General features: G+C 38.1%; 1 protein-coding gene across 1 annotated transcript; it reads right to left on the bottom strand.

The window, feature by feature from the left end:
- Nucleotides 1–314: 314 nt before the first annotated feature.
- Nucleotides 315–15944, bottom strand: WBP11 (WW domain binding protein 11). The gene is made up of 12 exons (XM_058558713.1): nucleotides 15813–15944; nucleotides 13993–14101; nucleotides 13431–13462; nucleotides 12509–12602; nucleotides 9668–9864; nucleotides 8221–8354; nucleotides 7819–8018; nucleotides 7068–7259; nucleotides 4967–5068; nucleotides 4250–4543; nucleotides 3061–3243; nucleotides 315–1336 (listed from the first exon to the last, which is right to left on the bottom strand). The coding sequence occupies exons 2-12, from the start codon at nucleotides 14054–14056 to the stop codon at nucleotides 903–905; spliced, it is 1926 nt and encodes a 641-aa protein (XP_058414696.1). The 5' UTR covers nucleotides 14057–14101; nucleotides 15813–15944; the 3' UTR covers nucleotides 315–902.
- Nucleotides 15945–16041: the final 97 nt, after the last annotated feature.

Below are 16041 nucleotides of genomic sequence, written 5' to 3'. Positions count from 1 at the left end.
ATCTTCGAGGATAAGACTTACCATCTTCTTAGCAATAAATAACACCTCTCAATTTCTCTAAAGCCAATATGATAATCCTGAAGGAAAGTAATTATTTCTCTTCTTTATCTCTTAAAATTTAAAACTTAGTTTTAACCATATTTTCTTTCGCTTTTTTTTTATTGTGTAAGTTTCAGGTGTACAGCTAATTACATTTCCAAAAAGATTCTCTGTACCAGAAATGGGAGTTCCTTAAAACCCAAGTTTTAAATACTTGCTTCTTTTCTGACCATAAAACAGATCTCATGTTTATACATTATTAGTAACACAGAGAATCTTGGTGTAGAACATTTATTTATTTATTCCATGAAACACTCAAAGTTTAGCTCAGTGGGAAATAATTTTAATCAAAGAATTGTACATTTTCTTCCCACATATCTTGCTTTGTATTAGGAAATGACGTTGTGATCCATTTCACTACAATATTACAAAATATTTACAAGAAAATATTAAAAATAACTGAAACACAAAAGGCAAGATGGGGTGAAATAAACTGGTTTTTCAGAAATCTCTACTCTAGTGCCCACAGCACACAAGAAGAGAATCAAAACAAATAAGTAACAAAGATCCCCCTGATCACAAGTTTCCAAAGAACTGGAGAAGAGGAAGAAATGGGATGAAAATGGTGGTATGAAAGGGACCAGATGTTAGCAGCACTGCTTCAATAACCAATCTATTCTGAATGAAATACCCTCTCTCATATACAGTAAATTCTGAACAAGGCTAAACTTTAGGATATTCCTTACACTGAAATTAGAAAATACCCTGACAGTGAAAGTAGCTCTTTCACCTAAGTTTAATAAGAGCCTCTTTCTCCATGAACCACTGATGTGAACAAAAGCCTGTTCTGGCATCAAAAGTTGTCAGAGTAACCCTTCCATTTCTTTCATGAAAGCTTCATAAACATCATCCTTAGTTTGTACTGAGACAGGAACAGATGGACCAGATTTGGGGGCTGCTTTGGCAAGAGGCACAGCAGAATCATCCTCTGACTTTCTTTGGGGAGTAGCAGTCGCCCCTTTATTCTCCCGACGTACCCTTAGTGCAGTGGGCACAAATCGAGTAATCTCTGCCTTGGGATTGGTGATCTGTGGCTTGGCACTGATGGTTGCTGTGGCTTTCTTCTCAATAGTGGCCGCGCTCGTATCATCCGCCTTGGGTCGCTGAATCAAGTTGGGTGGAGCACTTAAAACCCCGGGGTTCGGCAAGGGAGCTGGTGGGAAAAGCCCAGGTGGGGCAGGTCCTAGTGGAGGCACCAAAGGTGGGCGCATCATGCCAGGACGAGGTGGAGGGATACCTAAATGAAGGAGAAAACAAGCAGATGAACACCACAAGAACTAATAAAATTTAACTACTATTAGGGATGTTAAAAACATAAGTTGACAATTTTTTTAAAATGCACAACAATTTACAGAAAATAAGCTTAAATCATGCTGTTTGCTATTTAAAACTCAGGAATACATTCTTTTTTTTTTTTTGTGAGGAAGATCAGCCCTGAGCTAACATCCGCTGCCAATCCTCCTCTTTTTGCTGAGGAAGACTGGCCCTGGGCTAACATCCATGCCCATCTTCCTCTACATTATATGGGACGCTGCCACAGCATGGCTTCACAAGTGGTGCATCAGTCCGGACCCAGGATCCGAACCTGTGAACCCAGGGCCGCCGAAGTGGAGTGCGCACACTTAACCACTATGCCACAGGGCTGGCCCAGGAATACATTCTAATAATAAATAAATAAAATACAAATATTTTATTATAAAACAGTATTCACCTTCAGTCTGTATCCTGTACTTACAGTGATAATGTTTTCTTCCTCTCTAAATAATGTACTACTTTAAAATATAAAGTAAGGGGCCGGCCCGGTGGCGCAAGCGGTTAAGTGCGCGCGCTCCGCTGCGGCGGCCCGGGGTTCGCTGGTTCGGATCCCGGGCGCGCACCGACGCACTGCTTGGTAAGCCATGCTGTGGCGGTGTCCCATATAAAGTGGAGGAAGATAGGCACAGATGTTAGCCCAGGGCCGTCTTCCTCAGCAAAAAAAGAGGAGGATTGGCGGATGTTAGCTCAGGGCTGATCTCCTCACAAAAAAAAAAAAAAAAATATAAAGTAAAATCGGAAACACCAACTGGTTCCAAATAGGATTTCAAAATGATTGAATTTCAAATACGAAAGCCCAAGATTCTATTCTAGCTGTACAGTGCAGATGCTATCAGGGCCAAGGTTGGGGGTTTGATTCCTACGCATTATTTACTGATTTCCACACCACTCCTCCCCCTAAAAAAGTAACTCAATGGGCAGGAACTATAATTTTAACCCTGGAATGAAAGAATGTAACTATCACAATATGTCACCATTACTGGAAAAGAATTCATGTCCCATTGACAGTTCAGACATACCATCATCATTTACCAAGAACTGCAGATTCAATTTTCTTCAAATGCCACTTTTTTAAGAATGAGTATAAAGTACCAAATTTCATCAAAGCTGAGATGCTATTGCTTATATGGACTCATAATTATTCTGTATATCACTAAGAGAGAGGAAAAAAAAGTCCAAGCTGGGAAGTTTAAAAGACCTTCATATTAAACTGGGACAGGCAATGTAGTAAACCAGAAATAACAGAAATACACACATAAGACGACAACGAAATTTCCATATCTAACCTTGACACTGGATAGAGAGGGGAAAAAAATCTTCCTTGTGATTTTAAACTTTAAGTTGGTACTCATGCAGATGTATGGAATGACTTTACAATTATAAGTGTAGTCCTAAAAATACCCCAAAACCTCAAATGGAGAATTTAATCCAATGTGGTCTCTGGCTGGGAAAGGTCCCTCAGGTGACATGCAGAATCAAATGCAAATATCCTCTGGAAGAACTCAACTTCAATCCAGGCCAATATCAATTTAAAAACACTATTTTAAGATACCCCTTGATTTCAGGATATTGAAATGTGAAAATATGTCTTATAGCAAATGAAATATACAGGAGACAAGTTTTTGTTACAGAAATCAAAAGCTTCACCTGGAGGTGCAGGGGGAGGTAGCCTTGGTGGGGGTCCCCGAGGAGGAGGGCCAGGAGGCAGACCTGGAGGTGGACCTGGGGGAGGGCCAGGGGGTCGGCCTGGTGGTGGTCCTGGAGGTAAAAGTCGGGGTAAAGGCCCTCGGAGTCCTGGCATTCCAGGTGGTCTCAGGAATGGAGGAGCTCCTGCAATGAGAAAAATGATAAATTAATGTCAAAAATACATATATGAAGTAGTAATCGTGGTATAAAAGTTACTCAGATGTGGTTTGACTTATCACTTTAACCTGAAATCAGATAACTTCAAAATCAGATTGAAACATGTGTAAACAGAATTCATTCGACAAATATCTGAGCACCAGAAACAGGGTACTGAATTTGTTATGGATCATTTCCCTTTATTTCTCAGCACTGACAAAAAGGATACGCTGTCAGAGCTCTGCTGGGATGGAAATACACAAAGATGAGAAGAATTCTTAAATGGTCCCAATATGAGCTGAAAATGGAATATAAAGCAAAGTGCTTTAATGATCTCTTGAAACTCATTAAGATAAAGACAAGGATCACTGAGAATGACATAAGATAGATGTTTGCTTTGCACCAACAGGAAAAGGATGAACTCAACTGAAAAAACCTTAATTGGCTGACTGTAAGATAAATGAATAAAATCATAAATAGCCAAGAAGTTCTATATGTTGTTTCAAATTGTAAAACTTTTTATACGTTTAAGGTGAAGACTTGATTAACATTGATCACTTTTGTCTCTAACTATAAAGATTACACTGACATCCAGTAAGTCCCAACCAAAGAAGGATACACAATAGTATTTACTATGCCCTAGTCCCTCTGGCTACCAATTTAGAACTGGGTCAACCTGTCATATTAAAAAGTAGGACCAAAGAAGCTCTCGGTTACATACTCGTTTCTGCCTGCTAGAATCAGAACTAAAGAACACGGAAAAAGGAACAGCTTTGGAGAAAAAGATGGCTGTCAGAAGTACTATGAGTTGTAAACAATGCTGTAGCAATAAACAAGTTGCAAGATAACATCCTTCGAGAATCCTTGATCTCTTAGGGAACTGCATTAGGAGGAAACAAGAAAACATCAATACTAATAATGTATATTTTTTGGAATGACTTCACTCTAACCACGTTTAGATTTAATTATTTATTCACAATATGTAAGTACTTACCTGGAGGTGGTCCAGGAGGAAGGCCTGTAGGTGGTCCAGGTGGCCGTAGAGGTGGAGCAGGTGGTGGTCCAAGAGGAGGTGGTCCTGGCATGGGAGGTGCTTGTATCTGAGAAGGAGGAACAGACTGTGGTGGAGCTTGCTGCTGTGAAGAAGCAGCAGATGTGCCATCAGAAAGAGATTCTTCTTTATGCTGTTTCTGAGACTGCTTTTCTGCTTCAGAATCATCAGAATCATCTTCATCATCATCCTCTGAGAATTCCTCTACTTCTCGTCCCTCCTCAGGGATTTCCTGACCTGAAAGAAATTTTAAACCAGGCAGACGGAGTGATTAACTTTTTATAGCCTATAAAAGAGTAATGCCTGAAGACGCATGCTCAGGGAATGCTTTTTTAAAATTAACAACCAAATAGTCTTCTTCAATAAAAAACTTAAGATGTGGAAGAATCAAATAGTCTACTCATCTATGCTAGTGTAGCACAGTGAAACAAGCCAAGGCTTTAGAACCAGACAGACCTGGATTTAAATGCCAGTTCAACCACTTACTAGCTGTGTAACTCTGGGCAGCTTACCTTAATGTCTCCATACCATAACTTTTGTGAAACAAGGATTTATTACTTACTTCAGGGTTGCTGGGATATTAAATGGGAAAACATGTATGTAAAGCAACTGGCATGAGAAAATACCACAAAGTGATTAAATATCCCTTCCCTGCCTTACCCGCCATTCGGAGCATCATGGCTTGAAGAGGTGTCAGCTCCTTCATATTCTTCTTTTTCTTCCTTGATTTCCCAGGCATATCAGCAAATCGTACACTCAGACCTATGGGGCCAGAGGAGGGAAGAGAGTGTGGTGGACTGGGAATCAAAATTCAGTAAGCACTTACTATTTAATAAATACTATAAAGTATTAGCTATGACTGCTGCCCATTGCTTGGCAGAAGATAAGCACAGAAAGAGATAGCCAAATTAAAGACAGTAAATGAAGTGCCAACTGGTGGTAAATATATGCTGTAGTGATTTAAAAGTTATACATTTAAAAAACTTAAAGAATACTATTAACATCTTTATGCCAATAAAACTGAACACCCAGATAAAAATATCAATTTTTATTTCAATAATTTCTAGAAAATTATTTCTAGAAAAATATAAATTACCAAAATTGGCCAAAGAAGTGGTAAGACCAGAACATACAAAAATGAAATGGTAGTCAAAGATCTACTCCCTAAAAGGCAGATGGCTGAAATAATTTTACAAGAAAATTCAGCCAAACAGTAAGTTACAGAAATTTTCTGTAAAAGAGCATAGGAAAAGATGGAATGCTATCCAGAACTCATGCAGCTAGCATAACTCTGATACCAACACTAACCTCTTAGCCAACATAAAATAGAAGCAAACTGAATCCAACAGTATTTTAAAAGAAAAATATACCATAAACACGGTTGGTCCCCAAAATGCAAGATGATTTAACATTAGAGAAGTCACCAATGTAATTCATTACAATAAACAACTTAAAGAAAAACCATAACAACATCCCAACAGAGGCTAAAAAAGTATTTATGATAAAAACTCTTAACAAACTAGGACTAGAAGGGAACTTCTTAACCTGATACAGGCTATCCACTAGCACTATTAAATGTCAAGCTAAATGGTGCAATGTTAGGAGCATTATTAGTTGGTAAACATTTACAGGATAGAAGTTCCACGTGGGCAGGGCTTTAGTTTTGTTTCCTCTGCATCCTTAGTGTCTAGAAACTAATGCCTTGCATATAGTAAAAACTCAATAAATAACAAATGAAGGCTGAATCGTAGTTAGGACAGCCATTTTCAGCATGTGTGCACTGATGAGTTTATATAAGAAAAACCAGTTGGCAGAAAAAGAGGAAAATGAGGCAAAAAGCACAGTCTCAGAGAAAAATGGAGCTGTTGTGGCTCTAAGGGCTTTCTACTTTCTAGTACTAGCTCCTACATAAGAATCGGCTGTAATTTTTCATTACCAGCTTTCTCTATCCACCCTTGTAAGTTAGCTTTTTGGTTTGCAACCATGATTCTTAAGAAATATCAGGAGAAAAATTTGTCATCATTATAAATATTAATATTAGTAGTATTATTAATATATAAATACTGTGTTGTAGGCTACAAAAACAATTCCAAAAGAAGCTCCAAGACCACTGGGGTGTGACAGATTATACATTTTGTATTGCTCAGTACCTATTACCATGCTTAAAATTTTCTTGATGAATGTCATAACTACCTTTTAAAAGTACATGTAACTCAGACTGAATTTATAATAATCAAATAAATACGTAACATACATTATGGACATAATGTTTCCATTAAATCATGACTCTACTCACAGGTGTACCTGAATTATAATTATGTTTCTGGTTCAGGTAAGATACCACAGACACACAAAATTTAAAGGGCTTCAAATGTAGATATTTAAATAGATATAATAAAGACAATAACAGTGTGAACATGTTTTTTTAAATATAGTTATGTGGTTATTCTTTCTTTCTTTCCTATACATACCCATGAGAGTACATCTTTATGCTGTTGAATACTATTATCTTTTTCCCCAAAAGTGGACTTTATTACATAGACATTTTTATTACATACACTGAATTTTTTTTTCTTTACATCCACTGAGTACTTATTATGTGTCAAGAACTTTGAGATTTTTGAGATATAAAGGTGAACAGAGCTATGATCCCTCCTTTCAAGGAGCTCACAATTACTTTCATGGATGCATTAATAAATCAGGACCTTCAGCTTCTGTGCTATTTATTGATCAATACCATGGAACTTTCATCTGCACATACCTGACTTTTTTTCTTCATTGGTGTCTCTCTCATTATCATCACGGTGCACAAATTCATCCCCTTCACTCTCTCCATCTGATCTGTCAGTGTCACTGTCATCAGTACTGTCATCGTGCTTATCTTGATCCATGTCCTCAGGATAGCCGTCATCTTCACTGGTGCTAGAAACATCATCATCATGACCCCGTTGAGCTGAAAAGGGAGGAGAGGGTAGGGAACAAGTAACATTATTGGATCCTCCACTACCTGGTGCCCTGAAACACAGAAAATTATGCTCACTATTTAACTCACAATAATTTGTTTTTAAAATTTCTGTATATGATCTCAGCTATTCATACAGTGTGACAATATTTTCATTTGGCAATAGTTTAAAAGGTTCAAATTTGAAAACAAATTTCACTTAGCCACTTGTGCACACACACATACACCATCAGTGACTACAAACAATGATGCTCTAGTTTGATGGCAATAAAGCTGAAAGGGAAACAGGTACACAAGTCTTAAGGAATTGGTAGTAAGAGAGTGACATTTCTAAGAAACGCCTAATTTAAAACACAATAAACATTTCCATACTTCCTTATGTATGATGCTTTTACTTGGGTAGATCCTATGATTTATCCATCTGTTAGTATGTACATGGTATCTTCATTTATTTCCCAAGTTCTGAGGGTGGTGAACATGATTAAACAGGACAACATAAAAAATGACGGTGGAAAAGGTTGTAAGAGCAAAAGGAACAGTCACTCCTTACCAAGTTCAGGACTATACAACATGTCGTCATCTCGCCTACGAGTGGGAAGATCCAGGGCAAAGCCCACTTTTCGGCCATACATTTGCAAGACCTGAGGAGGAGGTGGACCAGGGGGCGGACCAGGAGGTTTCCTGCCAGGGGGCAAACGTGGAACCCCATGTCCAAGAAGAGGAAGTATAGAAACTGCCCGAGTTGGAGGTCTGTAAAGAAAATTTTACAGTAATCATGTGAACAGGTCTGAGATACTTCCCCTTGTTTACAAGGGATTTATTTCATATTTAATCAAATGAGGCACTGCTTACATTCACATCGTCTTTTATTTCCCACTGCATTAATCTTGGCACTGGACAGTGAAGAGGTGCTTTTAATAAATGCTATTTGGTTATGCTACTGCTTCCTTACCCATAGGCTGAGGTCTTCTTAAGGATGGAGGGTGGCTGGGCACCAGGAAGTGGAATGTCCTGGATCAAGATGTTGGAAGGAGCATGCGGCATATCTGGTAAAGGAATACTCTCCACTTCCACATGCTGAGCATTCTGAAACACAGAGAATCTTTCAATAGTATAACAGTAATCCACAAACTCAACACTAAAAATTCAATGTCAGCTGTTTCACAACCTGGATTTGCTTTCCATCTAACACAAATATTATGAAAAAACAAGAACAGAAAGCCTTGTCAATATTTCCAAAGACTGTCAATGAACTGAAAAAAGTCTTATCTCCTTTTGAAGAACCAAAACCCAGCTGTTTTTCTCCCCTTATTATCAACTAATTCTTATTGGTTATGGCTTGAAATAGCTGCTGTTTAGAGGAAGTCCAACTATTAAAGTATCTAGCACCAAAGCCACCCTATTTAAAACTCTGGATGATAAATAACACATTTCAACTAACTTAGAAAAGTACATAGCCAGTGGTAGAGCTTGGCCTCTAAAGTTAGTCTGCCTTTGTTGAATTTCTGACACATATTAGCTGTATGACTAAGCAAATTATCTTACTTTTCTTATCTGTAAAATAGGACCCATACTACCTACTAAAATAATATCAAAATTACACCATTCAGTTTTTTTCCATTTTTATTTTGAGGCAAAATTTACAATGAAATGTATAAATTCATGAATTTAACAAATACATATACCTTATACTCCTTCCCAGTCAATCTCTAACACTATCCCAAGGCAACCACTGTTACAAACTTTTCCCCTATAGATTAGTTTTGCCTGTTCTAGAATTTCATACAGATAGAATCATAACTATGAAAGAAGCTTAGCATGTTTTTGAGATTTATCCATTAAACAAGTTTTTTTTTTTTATTTTTTTTTTCCCCCAAAGCCCCAGTAGATAGTTGTATGTCATAGTTGCACATCCTTCTAGTTGCTGTATGTGGGACGCGGCCCCAGCATGGCCGGAAAAGCGGTGCGTCGGTGCGCGCCCGGGATCCGAACCCGGGCCACCAGCAGCGGAGCGTGTGCACCCAACCGCCAAGCCATGGGGCCGGCCCAACAAGTTCTTTTTATCCCATATTGTTTTGAATATCAGTAGATCATTCCTTTTTATTGCTGAGTAGTATTCAATTTTATAAACACACTATATGGTATGATTATCCATTATCCTATTAATGGACACCTGGGCTGTTTCCAGTTTTTGGCTATTACTGTGTTGGCAGATGGATTAATTTCTCTTGTATAAATATGTAGGATTAGATTTGATGGCTCACAAGGGTAGGTGTGTGTTTAATTTGATAAGAAATTGCCAAGAGGAGGAGGTTCAACATGATCAATTGTCCCATTAACAATTTTAAAAGCAAATTTCAATATCACATTTTAGTTTCTCTCAAAAGAAACCTGATTACCTTGACAGCATCAAAATATTGGCTAAGTTGAGCCCTTTTCTGTTCATATTCTACTTCTAGCTTTCTCAATTCTTTGTAAATATCTGGATTCTCTTTTTCATAGAGTCGTAGAATACGTTCAAAGGTTTCACGTAGCTTTTTACGCTTGTCCTTCAGCACCTTCTCATTTAACTGTGGCTGTTGCACTGGGTTAAACTCTAAAAGAAAAGAGCAGAGTATGGAATTAAACACAAAAAGGTCACTTCATTTAGGTATCAATAGGATGTATCATTTAATAAAAATCTCCTTATATGCTAAAACTTGAAAAGGATCTAGACCTAGATGTACTCTTTTCAATTTTGTTCAAAAGAACTGCAATATTTATTAAAATTCTACACTTTTAAGATAGCCATTAATTTTACTTTCTTTCCTAAGAAATGTCACCTAATTAATTGATGTTCATCATCATTGTAATAAAAATCAATTTCCCTCCTCTATGCTAACAATCTGATATAGCAAAGCTTCAGCCAGACAGAGCTGGGTTTACATAATACACTGGCTCTGTCATTTAATTCTGAGATCTTGGACCCTTTACCCAAATTCTCTGATCTTCAGCTTCTTCATCCGGAAAAAAGGGAAGTTGCCTACTTCACAACAAAGCTCTGATGATTAAATGAGATCACAGGATATCCAGTGGTGTCTGGCTCACCACTTAACTATTATTTTTATAATGGACTGGCATTGTCTAGCTGCCATATACCCTTTTCTCTTCCCATGTGTTCAACATGGGGCTTAATTTCGGGTCCTTTGCCCCAAGAGGTATTAGCACAGGACTCCCGGGCCTGCCTGGTCAGTCATACCTGCTCCCCTCCATCCCTCCTTGCCAGTGACTGACTCAGCGATCCATTGGCACATGATCCAAATTGGAACCAGATCGTTCTCTGAGATTTTACATGTAGATGTGGGAAGAGAGAAGCTTTCATAAGCAGAGGTGAAATAAACCTAGAGCTGTCTGTGGCCTTGTTTCCCAACCACCACTAATTCCACCTCCTATCCGAAGAAGTTCATTAGCAGTATGCTGAATGAAGCTAACAACAGAAGACCAGAGAGATGAACAGTCTTGATAATCACATCTAGGTTTTCGGGGGCGGCTTCCCTCCAGGATTTCCCAATTATGGGAATCAATGTATACTTTTTCCTGCTTAGCTTGTACTGAGTTTTACAAATTATAATTAAAGCCCTGATAAACAGTGTTCCCTTCTTCCTTTTCCTTTTTCTTAAATAGTAACAAGTTTAATTATCTTCTTCTCTAAATCCTATTAACTATTAACCTCGGTGATTTATTCAAAACCAGAAAAAGGGACAGTCTTACACCACACTATTCCTAGTGCGATTAATAAAAGTGTTGAACGCCTGAGTTTTAATCCCAGCTTTGCCACTTCTGAACAGCATGACCTTGAGAAAAGCACGTAATCTCTCTGTGCCTGCGTTTCCTCATCTGTAAAATAGGAATAATACACCTGACCCAAAAAAGTTGCAGTGAGGATTAAATGATAACATGTAAAAAAAAATTGGTGTACAGCCAAGTAAGAGCTCAATAAGCCTCAGTTACTACCATTATCCCCCTTTAAAACCACATAAATTAATTTTGGGTCATTTAATAGGGAACATTCTAAGACCCCAGGGATAATAATATTTCCTACCAATATTTAGACCAGAGGCAACAGGTGGAGTTAGTTACAGCTGAACTGGGAAAGATTTGGGATCAGGCAGCCTGACCCAGAACTCTTGCCCAGGGGAGCACACAGGCTCTCCCACATTATTTCAGAAAGCTTGTAACACCATAATCCCACATAACTGGATTTGTTCGAATCCCATTTAATGCATCATTGAGGAGATCCACTGTACCTCTTTCACTTACTCTCTCTGTTTTTGGGCAAACCACTGAACCTGTTTGGGTACTTTTGTAAACAAAACTTGTAAAGATCACTTCAATATGCAATAAAGAAATGGTGGTAGGGAGTAGAGGACAGACCTGGAAAAATTCGACAGCTGAAAAGCACATAAGAGTTAACTAGATAGTTTTATTTTTGCATGTTTGAAATCTTCCACTAAAAAAAGGAAAATGAAAAATCCCATATCCTGATGTTAAGAGAATGCATATTTGTGGATTGGGATAAAATTTCCAGGGACAGCATCACAGAGATGATTCCCAAGCAACTTAGATGCAAGGAAAGATAACATGAAGTTTTCTTATGTGATTCCAATTATGACAAAGCAGTGATATTGTAAATGCATATGAAGAGACGAATAAAATTATTCTATAAAATGTGAAAAACGAGAAAATCCTAATACAATATTTTACAAAATTTGGTTTTAAGGTACTTGATTTCTTCTATATCCTTACTAGGTGGTCAATTATCTTGGGATCTTCTCATTGGAAAAAAATGGGAAAACTGAATTATATTCATGGTGGCTTAATATTTAGATTTACATGGTAGTTGCCAACATTAAAAAACAAAACAAGATAAACCAAAAACTCCAACGTGACTTCAAAAACCAGATTTCAGTGTTCTCTCAAAAAATAAGCCGGCCATACCAGCTTTCATTAGCTTAGAATTACAACTAGCTCAAGCCAAAGAATGGCTTCCCCCTTATTCTAGATGAGATCTCCAGTTTCCAACAGCCCCCCACGACTTTATTTTGTTTTCCTGACACTAAAACTAAATCCAAGCATCAAATGCCATCATGCTTTTCTGTTTTTCTTATGTCTGTGCTGCTTTACTCATTAGCTGCCTGCCTGCCTCTGTGTATCGGACTGTTATCCCTGCTGTAAAATCCAGCCTTTTTATAAATTCTTACCCATTTCATCCAATTTCTCCATGTCCCGGATAATCTGCTTGGGATCCTTCATCTTCAAAACCGCAGCTCGTACCATCATGCGCTGTTTTTTGTTCTTAGAAAAATAAAAGAAGAGCAGAATTTCAAGAAGCTGAACATTCATGAGTTTTCATTTCATTGCTTCCAACATTTATTTAAACTGTAGTTGAACTTGTCCTTGATTTCTGATCACTTAGACCTATGTAATTTTTTGCTCTCAAAAATATTTCAACTTTAGATAACAAGATAGACGTTATTTATTAGATGTGCTCTCTTAGGCAAGTATTTCTTTTAACCTTGTGAGATCTTTAGCACTTACTGAAAAAATACTCTAAGTTTTTTTAACAAAGGTTGCAGCTAAATTCTAAAATTATATATTAGAGAAAAGTTTTATAGGATTTAATGCTAAATAATGAAACAAGAACCCACAACCGAAAACTACTAAAAAACTAAGTTCTCTCAAAGTGTTAAGGCATGATACTAAAAGTAAATCCTTTCTTTTCCTGGGGAAGTTCTCTGCCACAAACTTAACAGCTACATAATCAGGAAAATGGATGAACAAAGCTATTTAGCGTTACATTTATTTCCATTCACTAATTCAGTAGCATTTAACAAAGCAGTATAATAAATGCCAAAAAGAAATTATTTTCAAAAGTTTTTAACTCATTGGTAAAGGTAATCAAATAAACAATGTTATAATAACCTATCATGAGTTTATACGCAAAATTATTTCAGTTCAGTTTCCAAATATAGTATTTTGGCTTAGCAAATTTTATAGTGTTATAAGAAGCATAAGTATCTTTTCTGGCAAATAATGGGAAATGTTATTTGAAATCCACCAATCCCAAATAACAGGATGTACCAAACTACACTTATATCTAATAGGATGTTTCTGAAATCATACCTTCTTTAATTCTCTCTTCCGGGCTTCTTTTCCTTTAGAGAGGGAAAGAGAGAGAGAATATAAAACTGTCAAATCTTGAATGTTAACATTTTCTACAATTTAATACAGATAATTTTTTATTGTGGGAGGCTGCTCTGTGTACACTGTAGGATATTTAGCAGCATCCCTGGCCTCTACCCACTAGATGCCAATAGCATCCTTCTAATTACGTCAACTAAAAATGTCTCAAGATATTCTTAAGTTTCTTAAAAATAACTATGAATCTGAACGAAAAAGATTCCATAAAATAATAAATAAGAGCATGCAAAAACAATTTGTTCAAAATTCCAAATACAAAAAGAAAGATTTAAGCCAAGTCAATCAAATTAGAAATATGGGTACTAACTTTTTTTGTATGTTTAAAGTTTTAATCATGTGCCCACAAGAATACTAGATAACTTTATACAACTGACACCTCCTAGCACTGCTGATCCTGTAATTAAGACATAATGAAATAGACTCCTTAAAGTGTGTGATTTTTACCACTCCTCTTCTTCATCATTCCACAATAATGGACACTTACGGGCTTGGTCTGTGGGGTTCATAAATTTTCCACTCTTGGTGGATGACGTAGATCTCCGTCCCATGTTGACAATCTGTATGGTTTACTTGTTCATTAAAAAAAAAAATACCTGTGAAGACAAAGAAATAGCTTATTTTTCCTATATTTACAAAATTTCTTCCTACCAATCTTTGAAAAGAAACATTCTTTTGATTATAAAGACCTTGCTCTTTCCCTAGTTTTGACTTTAGTGTCCAGGAAAGATGACCTCAACCTTCCTGACCATGAAAAATTAGATTTGTTATTATTTATAAAAGTAATGGTTCTGAAGATTACTTTGAATATCACTAAGTCATCGATTTAATTTTCTTCTATGGATGACAACTTTGACTCATCAATTGAAACAAATCATCGGAAAATGCTTCAACAATACGACAAAAACCATGAGAGGCCACTAGTCCTTTTCCTACATCCTCCCTTTATTCATATGCAGCATGCAAGAGGAATAAAAAGGGAATGGAGTAATGATCTGGACTCAATGACAAACAGCTCACCCTTGCCTCTCTGCACGGTTTTTCTTGGCATGTACTCCCAACACCTCTAAGGCAGTAAAAACCTCATTAATTTAAGCCTATTTAATTCAGATTTAGATTTAATTCAGATCTAATTCTTGACTCTCCAGTGGGAGCTTAAAACATAAAAATGCCAATATTCGAAATGAACGTACTATATGAGAGAACTTCCAAAAACGTCAACATTAAGACATATATTTTTCTTAACTAGTACCTATTTGCCTCTTGATTTGTATTTTTTAAGGTAACTGAAAGGAATAATTGTGTTTAAGGGAAAATATCTGGTGAGTCAAAATTTTTATTAACCTAAGACACTTATATCATTTCTTCCTGTTATTCCAAATGAATGAGGTTTAACTTTTGACATTCTTTCCAATAATAAAGATTGACAAGTTTTCTTCCTTTTAAAAGTAGACACTTTTAAGGAACAGGAAAGGGAAGATGACGAGGTAAATTTTTTAGTAGATCTTACAATTATACCTTCCCTTCTTCCCTTTATGGAGACTGGCAGGCAAATTTATTAGATAATGCCTCTTTCAGCAAGTGTTCAATTGCCTTGATCTCTGCTAAATGCTTCAAAGGTGTTCCAGTGGCAACTAACTTATACCCCTGTCAAGGGTTTCCTTCTAGGAAAAACGGAGTGGGGGAGAAGGAAGGCGGAAACAAGCAAAATTAGTACAAATACAAGCTCTCCTATCTTTGATGGCCTGTAGCGCTTTTGCCTTCCTCTCTCAATGACCCTTACGCTCATGTTCTGACTCTCCTCTCCCACAACGGAAACACACAACAGATACGAACTGCAGAGAATTTTTACAGAAGGCATTGGCGCCTCAGTCTGCACAAATCACTTTTTTGTCTAAAAGCAGAGGGAACAGGGAAATCAGGCCACAAAACCGTGGGGGAACCCTAAACAGCCATAGAGGCTCCAATGGGACGGAGCCCAGGTCCACCAGAAGAGGCAACAGCAGCAACAACTGCCGAAACCATAGCGACGGTTGACCGCGACTCGAAGTCGAGACAGCAAACCCAAGGCAACCGGTCAACGCGCACAGACAGGAGGCGGGGCTAACCGACCAGGCTGAAGTCAGCTACTAAACCGCTGGACGCTGCGCCGCCCCCGGCTCGAGGATCCCACAGTTCGCGACCAGGAACCCCAACCGCGGAGAGGAAAAGCGGGGCAGAGGGGCCTGGTGTCCCAGGCAACCGCGCGGGCCCCGGAAAGGGGCGGGAAAGATGAAGGAGCAGAGTGGAACAATCTTGCACACTCACAGTTCTGCTGGGCTCCCGGGACTGCGAGAAGCGGGGCGGGGACGATTCTCGGCCTCTTTTACTTCGCAAGGGCCTTCACCTCTGCCTCCCGGTCAGCCATTGAGCCACCGCCATCTTGAAACCTCGCGCCCCTCCGCCATCCTTACGTCACTTCCTATCCCTACGGGCCGAGGATCCCAGCGTTTCTCCGCCCTGGAACCATAGAGAGTAACCAGGAACTCCAGAGCCA

The sequence above is a fragment of the Diceros bicornis genome, chromosome 17, assembly GCF_020826845.1.
Source record: "Diceros bicornis minor isolate mBicDic1 chromosome 17, mDicBic1.mat.cur, whole genome shotgun sequence".
Taxonomy (NCBI): domain Eukaryota; kingdom Metazoa; phylum Chordata; class Mammalia; order Perissodactyla; family Rhinocerotidae; genus Diceros; species Diceros bicornis.
This window is presented reverse-complemented; position numbering and strand designations above follow the sequence as displayed.